Source organism: Camponotus vicinus, unplaced genomic scaffold (assembly GCF_025532165.1).
Source record: "Camponotus vicinus isolate PSW18456_S1 unplaced genomic scaffold, iyCamVici1.0 SCAF_13, whole genome shotgun sequence".
Taxonomy (NCBI): Eukaryota; Metazoa; Arthropoda; class Insecta; order Hymenoptera; family Formicidae; genus Camponotus; species Camponotus vicinus.
In genome coordinates this window covers 6,131,336-6,145,430 of record NW_028141949.1, presented here as the reverse complement: position 1 = coordinate 6,145,430, position 14,095 = coordinate 6,131,336, and the positions used below count along the sequence as shown (strand labels likewise).

Genomic DNA, 14,095 nt, shown 5'->3' with positions numbered 1-14,095 from the left:
AAAAAGACAAGTTTGGCGACATATTTCTTTTATCCTGACGGCGGCGTGTTTGTCGAGCCTTGGTCTTTTCGACCAAGACGTGTTTACTCCACGGTCGCGACGTCCGATCGAATTATGCTTGCCGGCACATCCGGAATCGACGACCGAAACGGACAGGAAGCCGACAGCTCATCGCATCGAGAGTGTTTTCGGGATAAGTTTGCGCGAAACCGCATGCGGATGGCGGCGCGCACCAAGAGGAAATGCTTTCGGTTTATTAGCATGCCGCACAAGTTAACCGACGAGTTGACGACCCGCGTCGCGACGTGCCGAGTTTCCACTGAAAGCCAGATAATTGCATGTAGAAGCATCAACGAGACCGTCTACAGCTCGCGTTAACGCTCTTGAAAGCGGACTATTTCGCTAGCATTCGCGCATTCGGTCCATAATGAGTCGCTAGATCCAACATCAATCGTTTCGAACTCGCTCTCTTATGATGGAGGCAACACGCGGGGATTTACCTAGAGATGCCTTACGAAGAGAGAGAAAGAGATATCATTGATATAATTTTCCATTTTAATCGAAAATTTTAAATATTTGGACAAATTGTTATTTTTTTAAAAATTAAAGTACGCATATTTTTCACGTAATATCCCGTAGCTTTACAAGAAACAAATTATTATCTAACTTTAACTTATCATTTCGCGATGCGAAGAATCAATTCGATTCGAGTGTGTTCGGGGAATTTATACCTATATATCCTGAGATATCGAGATTTGACAAATTGAGATATGGTGCTCCGCACCGGTAGTTCAATACATTTCTGTCGAGCAGAAATCTAGATAGCGGCCGCGCAGTAATTTGCACAGCTTCGACTTGTACCTTAGACAGTCGGCATCGAATGGAATCGTGCGGTCGCGCGGCAACGACCAAGTTCCATTCGTCGTTAGGAGAAACTCGCGGCAAATTCGGTAGCCCGGAACCAGTTTAAATTGTGAAATTATTGCCGCCGAAGGTCATCACCGGCAATCCGGCTTTGGGGCAAAATCGGATTGGAGCCAAGCAATTTCAGGTCATGCTATATTTAAATTAGCCAGCAGCGTTAAAATCATCGAATTAGTAAAACCGTTTAACGATCTCCACGTGAATGTATTTATTTTATCGCCTTTTTACGATCTTATCCTCGGTTCAATGATTTAATTGCGTTAAATTGTCGAGTTTTTAAAGTTTCATTTGTTTCCGCGATGGTATAAGATTATTTTCTCTATTTTACATATGAATATATATCAGTTTTTTATTTATTTCATTCTAATTATTTACATTTAATTTCAATTTATTTATGATAACTTTCTTTTTACTTGTAAAACTACCGTTGATCTTAAAATGACTCACAAACGAACTTTGCCGATTCGAAATTTATAAAGTTAAATGCTTTACCTAAATCCTTTCCCGTTACGAAAATGCGGAATGTTTAGCTACTTATTTGGAAAACTTGCTAAGTGTGTACAAAGTTCTATCAAAGTGGAAAATTCCGGGATTGCAAACTTTTCTTAAACAGGTACAACGTTTATAATCTGCTTATAACTTTATTCTCACAAGTCAACTTTAGCTTACAAGTTTTATCATATTCCCTTTACAAATTTATCATACCTGTGTTTCCACCACACGATTACTAATGCGGCGTTTTTCTCTATGATTTCGAGAACAAAAGTCGATTTTAAATTAAGCAGAAAATTTGTTATTTAGTCGGCTTATCCTTGTTCGTTCATTATTTGATATGACGATTAAATCTCTACCGAGTTATCGCGAATGTTACAAAATTAGAATTAATCCCAAGTCTCCTCACCTCGGAGTTAAACGACATTATTAAATCCAGCATATTACTTTACTCCCATGTTTCCACATACATACACACATAAAGCATACATGTTCCACATATATATACACATATACACTGTCGTAGTTACAGCAACACGAAGCGCTACTTAAACCGTCTCGACGCACGTATTTCCAGCACCCGGAGCGCCTTTACTGATCCCCGAAGAGTGTAGCGCCGAGAACAACAGCGTCACCGTTGCCTGGCAGCCGCCACCTGGGCACGGAATTATAGGCTGCGCCGGACAGAGAGGTCCCGCTATCGAGGGATACCTCTTGGAGTTGGACGACGGCTGCGGCGGGGAGTTCAGGGTGAGTAAACACACCCCCGGTGTGTCCCGAAGAAATTGTATTCCCGCGTTTGTCATGGAACCGGTGGCCATCGGAGACACTCGGCTCGAGTCTCTCGAAGCTTTCTCGAGATCTCGGCCCCCGCGAATTCCTCGATGACACTTTACTCGTTGGATCCTTCGTCGCGTTTCCCGTTCGCTTCTTTTTTTTCTTTGTCGACGCGACGGACGTCCGGCTCCGGTGTTTCTTTCTTTGCCGAATGCTCTCCTTCGGTCGTGTCATCCCGTCGACGATGACGGCGATACGGCTTTGTCCAACAATGGGACACTTTAACGTTCTCACGATATTTTTCGTAGAATTGTTCCGGCTCGAAAGACGGGGACCGGCTGGCATTAAATAATATTTGACGTTTGTTATTTCTCCCACGGAAATTTTCAAAGTGTCATATCAGCTTTCTTATATAGCGTGATCGATATAAATATTTTTCATCAATTATATTAACTTTTTTAATTTATTTTCAAGATGGAATGACGAATCGATCCTTGTCCGTTTAATATAGAGATTCGTGATGTAAATCGAATTTACTATAAAATACTGTTGAAGTTGTAATAAAACACTAATTTTATTGGAAATGATGCTGCGAGAGTATCCATTAGTTTCACTCTCGAAAAGTTAAGACGGAGTTTCCTCGCGCTCTGACGAAAGAAAGTTACTCGTATTGCAAAAATAGACAGGACTGTACGTGGCAGGAAATTCGAAAAGATTGCTTGTACATGTTGAACTAAACGTGACTGTGTAAACCGAGAAAAAAGGGATGTCAATTTTCTTATACTTGCTAAAATTCTAGCTTTTAACTCCCAATCATTCTTTTTTATTTTTTTAAAATACATATTTAAGTACAAAATTAATTGAAAAATAGCAGCATTTTCTCTCTTTAGAAAATAAATCATTGTACATTTGATTTGATGTATTGATTTCCTTGCATTTTGGCGAAAGAAATTTATTCATGCTGCAAAAATACTAAAAAAGACATGATTATACATAGAATTCGAAAAGAATTATTATATCATAATTTTATATCATGTTGTCAATTTTATTATAACACAATAATTTATATTACACGCAATATCAAATAAATGTATTTTATACGGATGTCCGGACATTTAATAAAAGCAGAGAGCCCAAATGCATAAAAAGCTATCTTTCAATTTACCCGGAAGAATAATATCGGCTATATAACGTGACACTAAAACGCGGTGAATCAAAGAAAAAAAACGACGACAGGATTATAAAGTCCTTTTCGATGCAAATTTGTTTCGCGCGCTGCGAAATGAAAATCAATGCCGATCGCCCATAAAGCTGATATCTTCTATGGAAATTTTTGTCGAATAAAAGATCGAATAAAAGATCTCTTCTGCCCTGTATCCGTTTGCGGTGCATTTCCGGCGAGGATGGCGAGGCTAATCGTCGCATTTATTCTCGGATCGGGCTTTACTCGGCCGAACTCGAAACGCCGTCTTTCGCGTTTTATTGATCGTAAACGCGAGCACCTCCCCTTCTCCCCAAAAAACTGTGGCAACGATTACGGCTAATAATTCAGCCTAAATAGTGCGCTCGAGCCGCGGCATAAAAGTCGGGGATTAAAAGGCAGTCTCGCGCAGCGAATTCACGAGCCAAGTTTGAAAAATTTGGGAATTAGTTCGGCGAATGAAGGCATTTTAACGCGCTACATTAACCCTTTACGCCCGCAGCATCCACAGCCGAGCGATAACATCTCTAATTGTCTGTATGATAAGAAAATTGTACGCAATTTATAACAATTAAAGTCATTTTAATTCTTTTGCGCGTCTAAGCAAGTATCTAGATCATATAGAACCGATTTATGAATTGGGGGATTTTTTTCTACTCGTAGATAAAGACTCGGCATTTGAGGGCGTTAATTGAAATCCGCAATTCCAAGATTCCGAGCTTACACGTGAGAAATGAACGAGCCTTTCGGGCGATGGCAATTATTAATTACTGACGACGATATAGCTTTGTTCATTAGAAGTTTTTATCAAATGACGGTAGTTCGAACCGTCGAACTGCAACATAATCCACGATATTAATGTGAGGCTCTACCGATGGACATAGAATTTTATAGAGTTTTGTCTTCCACCACATCGCAAAAGGAAAAAGTTGAACAAAATGGAAAGGTCAGTTGATATATTATAAAGATTAATCTTTTTCATACGTAGTTTTTTAATATCATTTTTTTAATACCTAACCATTGAATTTAATACCATTAGATTTAATTCCTATAAATATCATTTTTTTAATACCATTGAATTTAATACCATTAAACTTAATTTCTATAAATATTTACGCTACGTCAAAATGATATAGCGGATTTAAAAAAGATTATACGATACCCTTAATAAAGAGAAGGATTATTTTTTATTTCATAATATAATATCGAGTTTAAACTTCATACGTAAACTTCGTAATAGCTTCAGTTAAACTAAATTATACATGTATAATATGATAATGTTAAAATAGTTTTATATGCGAGATTATACTAATCCTTCTCACATTTCGCGGAGGTTTCATTCTAGAAATGATCCGCGCGAAGGAACGTAACATGCTAAATCCGCGGCAAAATCGACGAAAATAGCATGTACATTGCCCCATATCATATATATATGAATATCGTCCGTTTGCACAAACGTGCTCCAGGTCGGGCTTGTAAATCGCGCGTCTAAATTTTCATGCATTGTTAATAATGCACCCGATGGGGTTGGATACCAGTGCTCGTTAACGAACGGAGCGATACCGCGAATATAAATCGTCCTCGTTGTCGACACTCTCCTCCTTCTTCCTCTGCCCATCCTTGCCCGACTCGACGCCAGTCCTCCTGATGGCCATCGAAATCGCGCGAACTCCCTTCATCCTCCTTCTTTTAATATTTAAATCGAGCTCGTTCGCGCGCAAGTACAACGCCTCGGGTTTCCTGGTCTCTGGTTTCGGTTTCCTCGTAGTTCACCGTCGCTCCGACGTTCCTGCGGAATCGTCCTTTAAGCTTGCGGCGGGAATCTCCTTTGATGGATAAGGATCGAGTTCACCGGTAGATTTACACTAATCTCCGGGATTAATTTCACCTTTATTTTATGTGTTATTTTATTTAAGGGAAATGTGCAAGATATACAAGAGTTCGATTTTTATTTCTGATTCAGGAAAATTCGTAATAGCAAATTCGTTTTATATATAGCACGCTCTATATATTTTCATCCAAATCCCAAATTTATTATGTTTATTGTGTGTATAGGTATTATAATTATGCCTTGTACGTTAAAGATATATATTTTTTTAAATTTAATTTTTTATTATTTCTTATAACTGTTTCTATGTATCTTTATTATCATATTCTTTAGGTGCATGTTTAAAAAAGATTAAAGGAAATTGTATATATTGACAGTGTTGAAAAAAAATTATCAAAAAAGATTGAATCATATATTTCATTAATTTATCGCAAAACTTTGATTTCAACGTAAATCATTTCTCGATTTGTTTATGTGGCTCGACCAATCGATAGTACCTTGACATTTTTCTTATAGAACAGTTTGGATGACAGGTAAACTCCACTTATTCTCGTTGATCTATGATTGCAACAGCAATGTTCGTTTGCCACTTTAGTCGAATCGAGTTGAACATTTTGATCAAGCTTTAATATTAGTCGACGTATAAAAATCAGTCTTGAAATATATTTCTAAATAAATTATTTCCCTCTCTTTTCTTTTTATACATTTTTAATTTTATATGTCACTATTTTTTTATTATGCTTAATATATTTTATTTATTTTCAAACTAATTAATATATAAAATTAATGTATCAAACTAAATAATATTATATTATTTTCAAACTAATTAATTATTTTCGCGAATATATCATTGTTTCTCTCGAGTAACGGCACAGATTACTCGGATACAGTTGCAAGCTACAAATTTACGTTTGAAATCTGATTCGCAGGAGGTATACTGCGGTCGTGAGACTATCTGCACCGTGGATGGGCTGCACTTCAACTCGCTCTATAACGCCAGGGTGCGAGCCTTTAACAGCGCCGGCGAGGGTGAATACTCGGAACTGATCGGCCTTCAGACAGCGGAGGGTGAGATTCTTCGTTTTCTTTTCTTTTCCACGGTTACCTGGGCCAAATGCGCGGAGGCTTCGGCTGGAAAACCGGTGTCGCGTGGAAGACGAACGGTCGTAAGCGACGTCGATTTTCCACCCGTGCGTGTTCCTCTCTTTTTTTTTCCGCGGCACGATCGCGTGATCGATGAGATAGACGGTGGACGCACAGAAACGACCGCGATAGAATGCCCGCCGTGTGGCGTTTGCAGAATAATGCGGGCGACAATTATAAATGACTTCCATTTTTATTTTCGTATGTTTTGGACACGGGGTTTCTCGGGAAGTTTCATATTTGATTTTATTATTATTGAGTCTATTACATAAATATTTCAATATTTTAGTATCGCGGAGAGTTAGATGCTAATATTTTGCAATTTTTGAATGAGACAAATCGACTAATAACGAATATTGAATATTCATTTATTATCCAAATTAGAATTTTTGTATCGAATTTTTATTATTTTTTCATAAAAGTGGACCAATTTTTGTGCTAATTATATATTTTTCTAAATGAAATATTAATACGTAATGAGATCGTAGAGGAGAAGTATCAGATTTTTTCATATTTTTCCAGATTGTCAGTAACTTGTAGCATTCGCTTTGGATGAGAATTAAATATTAATTCTCGACAACCTCACGCGTTATAACAAATTCTATATAAAAGTCTTAAATGATTTAACATAATACGTGATATGTAAGGATACGTCTCCCCTTTCTCTACATTGACATTTCACAATCGCGTCACGTCGACCTTCGACGTATCAAATTCTTAAATTATTTAGCGGCGTAGAAAATCCGGGTTTTCCTCCCATCGTTCCTCGTCTCCTATTAAGATTCCACAATCCCGTCACGTCGTTATTAACATCGAGTGCGGCGGTGATGTCGAATTCCCAATAACCCGGCACTTCGATATACCAGGCTCGTGTAACGCCAAGCGTGCAGTTCGTTAAGCACGCTTGCGGATCCGTATCCGCGGAATATTAATCGGAGCTACATCCTCTCTGGTTTCGCAGTGGCATGGTTTTCGTGGGCCACCGGCGCGGCTGGCATACCGCAGGAGGTGTCCATATCGGAGGACGCGATGAGCGCGTCCTGCGAGGGCTACGAGCACCGCGTGGTCCTCTCGAGCGTCGGCTTCTCGCGGGGTGTCCACTACTGGGAGCTGACTATCGATCGATATCACAGTGACACCGATCCAGCCTTCGGTATCGCCCGGGCCGACGTGTCGCGCGATCAGATGCTAGGTAAGTCCAACGTTGTTCTCTCTTTCTCTTTCTCTTTCTGTCTTTCTCTCGGTGTCTTTCTCTCCGGAAAAGGAGAGGAAGCTCGTGCAGTTTATCCGGCGCCGATGAAATATTCATGCGCCACCCGGTACATCCCGGAGATCCCTGATTTGTTCGGAAATTCGGAAGCGAGAGACATATGTACTGTGTTTTCCCCTGTGTATTTTTTTTTCTGTATCTTTCTCTTCTTCTGTCTCTTATATGTCGTTCTGGATGAAGGAAAGCGACGATTCCGAAAGCGCGTGGTTGTGCAAGTAAAAGAGAAAGATACTTTAATCCTTGGACACGTGGAAACCGGGTCAACGCTCTTAGAGTTGATGAAAAGACCGCTCTTAGCTTAACAAACTTTACAGAAATGTGTGGAATAGAAACTTCACAATGTCTCTCACGTTTCTCGCGATTTTTTTTTAAATATTGTTCACAGTAACGACGTAAAATCAATAATAATGATTTGCTTTATCTGTTTCAATTATTTCGAACGAGTAAAAATAAAAATAAAAGGAAAAATATATCTAGGAAATTTTTGCGCTATATCTTAAAATTTAAGTATTTTAAATATTTTCTAAGCATTATATTTTATTGCTCATACAAGAGGAATATAATTATTTCGATAATGATTATGCAAAGTCTCTTTGTTTTTAAAGAAAAAATATTTATGATATATATTTATATCTATTTGAGTATATATTTATTTTTAATTCGTAAAATCAACTACAAATTTTTCGTAGAATTTTAATTAATAATACATAATGAATATTGATTTGATTATTATTAATATATTTATATAATTAAGAGGAAATTAATTTATATAAATATTTTTGTTTATAAAATATCCGCACACATTCTGTCCATTTTTGTTTCTAACATTTATTCTGTCATTTACATGATAATACAATTCAATCTCCTCTTCCTCTCCTGGAAGCTGAAGATTGGCTCGCGCAATTTTGCGAATCGTCTGTTTGTAGGTAAGGACGACAAGGGCTGGAGCATGTACATAGATCGACAACGGTCGTGGTTCATGCATGGCGGTGGTCACGCGCAGCGCACCGAGGGCGGCGTTCAACAAGGCTCGACTGTCGGTGTCCTCCTCGACCTGGACACCACGCACACATTGCGCTTCTTCGTCAACGATCAGCCCCAGGGCGGCGTCGCGTTCCGCGATCTCTACGGCGTCTTTTATCCGGCGATAAGCCTGAACCGCGGCGTCACCGTAACCCTCCACACCGCCCTGGATGTACCGCGTCATTTGCTCGCGCTTCACGAGGAGTATGTTAGCGATATGGTTCAAAGCTAGGGGTATCTTAATGTCCTTAAGAAAGGCCTGTCGCAGGAGATCGGCTCGCCCTTAAGCTCGACCGTTTGCATCGGTGACAGGTGCAGGGACTTCGAGTCGGGTCAGCTGCTGGAGAAGATTGTCGAGGAGAGCCCGGTCGACGTTAATTGATGAATAGATCGCTCTGAGAATGCCTAATATGATCGTTCGTAGCCTCGGTTTTCTATCATCTCGCTCGGTTCGACGTGCCCAGAATCGCTCCGAAATGTCGATATCGACGTGAACTTTGACTTTTTCGCCACATTGTGCGGCGACACGAAAGCGGTTCGATTTTCTCGCGAACTCAGAGTACGTAATATTCCCTCCGAATATTTTGCAGTTATTCGAAAATGTATTTTGCGAGTACAGCGAGTACATTTTATGTCATATCCGATTTATTAGAAATAAGAGTTTTTGTGTACGGTTCAGAAGTGCATTGCCCCTGAGAGTGTTAATCCGAGTAAAATTCGCGCCCCTTGTCTGAATATAAGCGGGATCCACGAGTAATGACAATTCAACAGGTTCGGAAACTTCGGCGAGGGAGACGCAAACTATGGAGCTTTTTGGATCCGGCTTGTTCGAGAAACTGAAACTCTAATTGGAATCGGGATTATTTTCCGTTTCGTTTGCACGATCAATAATTGTACTAAACCAGAAACCATCGAGATAATATTTTCATCGAGATGCAGACATTTAAAATATACAAAACATTTAAAATATACAAGACATTTAAAATATACAAGACAGTATAGAGCCACTCTCGAAGAGTGAGAAGCCGCTTTATTCTCAAGACTTAATGAGACTGAAGTAATTTACGCGCATACGTCACGCAGTCCATAAATAATACTTCCCGTCAGGAGGTCAAGACAACCGAGATAAAGCCCCCTCCGTTCAAGAACAGTACATTTTCTATATATAGCGCGCGCTATAAAGCGAAACAAAGAAAATGTTTTTTTTTCTACGTACATTTCCTGAATACGTTTCTTCATTTTGGAAGATTATCTCGAAGACTTAACGCACTTCTCAGAGTTCGATGCTTTAGTCAACTAATTCTTTGACGTTTCATGCTGTACAACTGACTACAATCTACGAGTGTATGTATTGATCGGAGAAATTGCCGAATACTTAACTGAAACTGGAAGAGTTGACCCTTGGAAGCAAGGAAACGTCCATTAGCAAATAGCCAAGTATCGCCGACAAACTTCCGTCGAGGACCGTGTTTGAGTAGAAGCGATCAATCGGTCGGTTCGAGAGATCGCGTCAAGAGAGGCGAAGAGTCACCCTGAATAAGTGAGAAGAATCTCTTTGCGAAATTCGTCGATAGAGAAAGAAACGTGAGTATCGTTTCGCTTACTCGATGAAACGCGACGATTCTCTTGGAACTTCTTACTTCGGGGAGTAAAGTCGACTCTAGGGCGCGCAAAGAGCATCTTGAGGGCTGACAGAAGGCATCGAGAAGAACGTTGAGTAGTCTTCTTTACAGCTTGCACCAAGTAACTAGTAAAGAAACTCGACGATCGATCCCACCGGACGGCATCCGCCGTACTTTTTATCGATCGCGTAATTAATTCTTTCATCATCTACCGTCGTACGGCGCCGAACCATCTTGATAATCCATTGAAGAACTCATCATTCGCCTCGCGTAATCATCGTATAACGCAAAAGGTATAAGAAAATTTTTATCAACAAATTTTTATAATGAGAATTTAATTTTACGAAGAGGAGAAATGCCACTCTTTCTATACTTTTTATATAAAATAACATTCTTTTATGCTAAAATATGCAAGGAAGACGGTGCATTTTCTTTTTCTGCCGAATTGATCGAAAGAGAATTCAGATTCTTAACTTATTCGATGCTGAAACGATTAACGAGGGCGCGAAATCGCGAGCATTGAATCTTTGAATGAGCGCTGACGAGGCGCGATCGACGACCGAAGAGACGGAGGATAATCGACCACGATAAGATAATTATCCTATACAGGATGAGGAATCGGAGCTCCTTGGGCTACATGCTGATCGAACGGTTCCTCGTTCTGCTCGCGATCGACACACAGAGATCGCTCGATCGTCCTATCATCCATTATCCATATCGACACACGTATAAGTGTAATCGCGTTTTGTAGGCGTTAAGCTCCATTAAAAGCGTATAGACAGGTAAGGCGTATAAAGCACAGTGCTGCCGCGGCTTTAGTGTACAATAACATAGGAATCGCGTATACGTTTTCTAGTCTTCGATAGAGACCCCCTGATCGACATCTCTCTCCTCTCTGTTTAGACCCACCCTTATTCCGTCCCTCTTTCCCTTCCTTTCTCCCTCCCACTCGCGTCTACGTTTCGCGTTGGTCCTTTTTTACGACTTTGTATCTCGACAGGTCAGGAGTACAGGACTCGATTTTCTCGTTATATTAAGATATAACGATAACCCGGAAGCGTTATTCCGCGCCGGGCATTGCGTTCGCTGCTGCTGCGCGCGTCTATTGGCGCCATATGTACATAAGTGTATATATACATATGACTATATCGATTGTACCGCCGATGAATTTACCGATTGTACCATTTACGACTCTGTATCGGATCAATAAAACGCAACGAAAACGCCCGCACGACGTGCCATACTTGGGTGAACCCCTCGATTCTCTCCATCCGACCACTTCGTTCCCCTTCGTTGGTGAATTAAGTTGGAGGTCCCTTACATAGGAGATATTACAGAGGAGATTTCGGACAGCATTATGTACATATTATATTTGTTCTTTAATATAATATATTATTAATTTTATTTATATTAATATTATTAATATACTATTAATATTGAAGAAATAATAATGCATTTTCGACATACGTTATATATTTAATATAATTAAAATATATACTTTTCTCGTGAAGTAATAAAACGAGCTGTACACTTTAAGATTCCAAGGGAAAGAGATCAAGAGATCCCGCGCGATGATGTCCATAATTCATCACACTGGTCTCTTGCCGCTTTTCCCCCTCTTTTCCTCCCGTTTTTCGCTCATTTGATCCGAAACTTTCGCAACATCTCTTCAGGAAGTTCTCCCGCCGTAGCGCAAATTGCGACGAGTGGTCGAATGGCGGAGGGAAAGGCCGATGGGAAGCGTAGTCTGCGTGGGAGATGGAGGAAGAAAGAAGCAAGGGTGACGAATGGTACGAGAGCGAAAGAGAGAGGAAGGGTGAGCTTGTGTGTACCCTGGGAGAAAGCACCAACGTGGTCTGGGCGGGCCTCTTTAACGAATGCAATTAGCCGTCGCGGCTGCGGCACGAGATCATTTTTCCCCTTCGGGCGTTATTTTATATCGCCTTTGCCGTAAGTTCGTTCAAGCACGGCGCTTGATTCGATTCGGAGATTGGAGGAAGGACGTTGCGCGATCACGCTTAGGGCTAATCGATTTCCGTCTTCTTTTGCTCGTCATTTTGTCGATAAAAAATGCGACTGTCACGATGCATTGCTTCTATCATCAATAGCGCCTTTCTATTTAAACCAAGTCAGGGGTGAAAAATGTCCCGACATTTTCGGTTGTAGCTTGATAGCTTGGATGTGCAGAAAAGTTGGAGTAAAATGCAATTTAGACTTCATAAAATTAATTTAGTAAGCACATGCAAAGCTGCGTTTTAGAGAGAGAATTATATTTTCTGAAAGCTTTATATAAGGAACTTTTTTCTAGCTTGTTTTTATACATATTATATATATATTGTTATTATTTTATAAATCAGATATTTAAAAAAATATCTTATTAAATTTTTTAGAAACATTTGTCCACTAACATCGCACAACGTCGGAAACTACGTCAGGAGAGATAATTCCTTGCTTACCTTTTTGTGCACTCATATAATCTTCAGAAAAGCGGTAACGTAAGAAGAAGGTAAAGTATCACACCAGTTTACGACGCGCAAAAAACATTATAAAAGTTGTTCAATGCCTCTCTGGGAAGTTCTTGTCCCCCACAAATTACAGCCGGCGGTGCTATTGGGAAGAAAGATGGTCATGGGTATAACTCGGATTAGAGGAAAGAAAAAGAAACATTGAGTGTCGTGTACGAAAGAGGCGCTTCAAGAATATTGTTACTATTAGGATCATCTGTTCTCGGGGGGAGAGAAGAGGGAAGAATCTAATAAAAAACCGCCGTTATTTTATGCGAACATAATTAGTAATAAATTCTTTATATATCATTATTTGACTATTTACTTGTGTAGGATATTTCGTAAAGAACAAAGTTTGAGAAAATATAATTCTTAACAAAATACAAGATTCTCTTCAACAATCTAAAGTAAAAATCCAAGTATGTGCATTAATATGAAATTATATAATTTTTAAATAAAAATTTAGTAAATTAAGAATCTATCAAAAGACATGATCAATGATTAACAGAACTTACATTTACTTTAGTTAATTTAAAAATATATTTTATTTTCAAAGAAATTTACTTCAGTTCTGTAACGAGTAATTCCGAAGATAGATATTTAATGTGTTGAACATTTTTACAAGTTGCGCAAAAGATTGCATTTAATCGAATTTGTTCAAAGGAAAAATCCTCTTCAAATCAGAGAATGCTATCTCAAAGATTATAATCCAAATAATCCTACATAATTTTTCATAAGAATTTGATGCAAGCCACGTTACATGGAAAGATATAGACTAGACAAAAAGTAGTAAGCCATGTATTCTGCTCACTCGTTGACAATAATGCAATAAGGATCTCAAAGTACAGAAGTTTCGCTTTTTACCCTCCTTGAAAAAAGTATACTGCGGCTTTCGAGCTTAAAAGTTGCGGAGAGAATCGGCGGCTACGCTGTGTACGTGTTGTGACAATGGTGCACATATATGTAACCACGAAAAATATACCTCGTTAAATGCCGCCATCATGTAAGCCCGTGCTCTTCAAAATGTTTTGCGCGGATTTAAAGGATTCTATAAGATGTTGGTAAACCTCAGTACTTTATTATCTCTATCGCATAGATATAAATTACGTTAGTTAAACTTTTCCACTTTCGTATTTAATTATAAAATCCTTTGCATCCTTATTTAAAAAACTACTGAGTTACTCCGGATACAATAAACTATTGCATCATACAAAGGACTCTTGATTAAAGATCGTTAATTGACAATAGCTTAATTGTAACTTCATCAGAAACTATGAATTTCAAAAAAAATATCTGTAAATTATGTAAGAA

General features: G+C 39.1%; 1 protein-coding gene across 2 annotated transcripts in view; it reads left to right on the top strand.

Annotated features, from left to right (window-relative positions):
- Positions 1-11,507, top strand: part of Trim9 (E3 ubiquitin-protein ligase Trim9) — a 94,263-nt gene extending 82,756 nt beyond the window's left edge. For both annotated transcript variants that reach the window (XM_083086565.1, XM_083086566.1), the window contains 4 exons: positions 1,994-2,166; positions 6,152-6,290; positions 7,327-7,557; positions 8,562-11,507. In XM_083086565.1, the coding sequence (XP_082942691.1) occupies positions 1,994-2,166; positions 6,152-6,290; positions 7,327-7,557; positions 8,562-8,890 (872 nt within the window). In that variant the 3' untranslated portion in view covers positions 8,891-11,507. The remainder of the gene's footprint in view (positions 1-1,993; positions 2,167-6,151; positions 6,291-7,326; positions 7,558-8,561) is intronic.
- Positions 11,508-14,095: the final 2,588 nt, after the last annotated feature.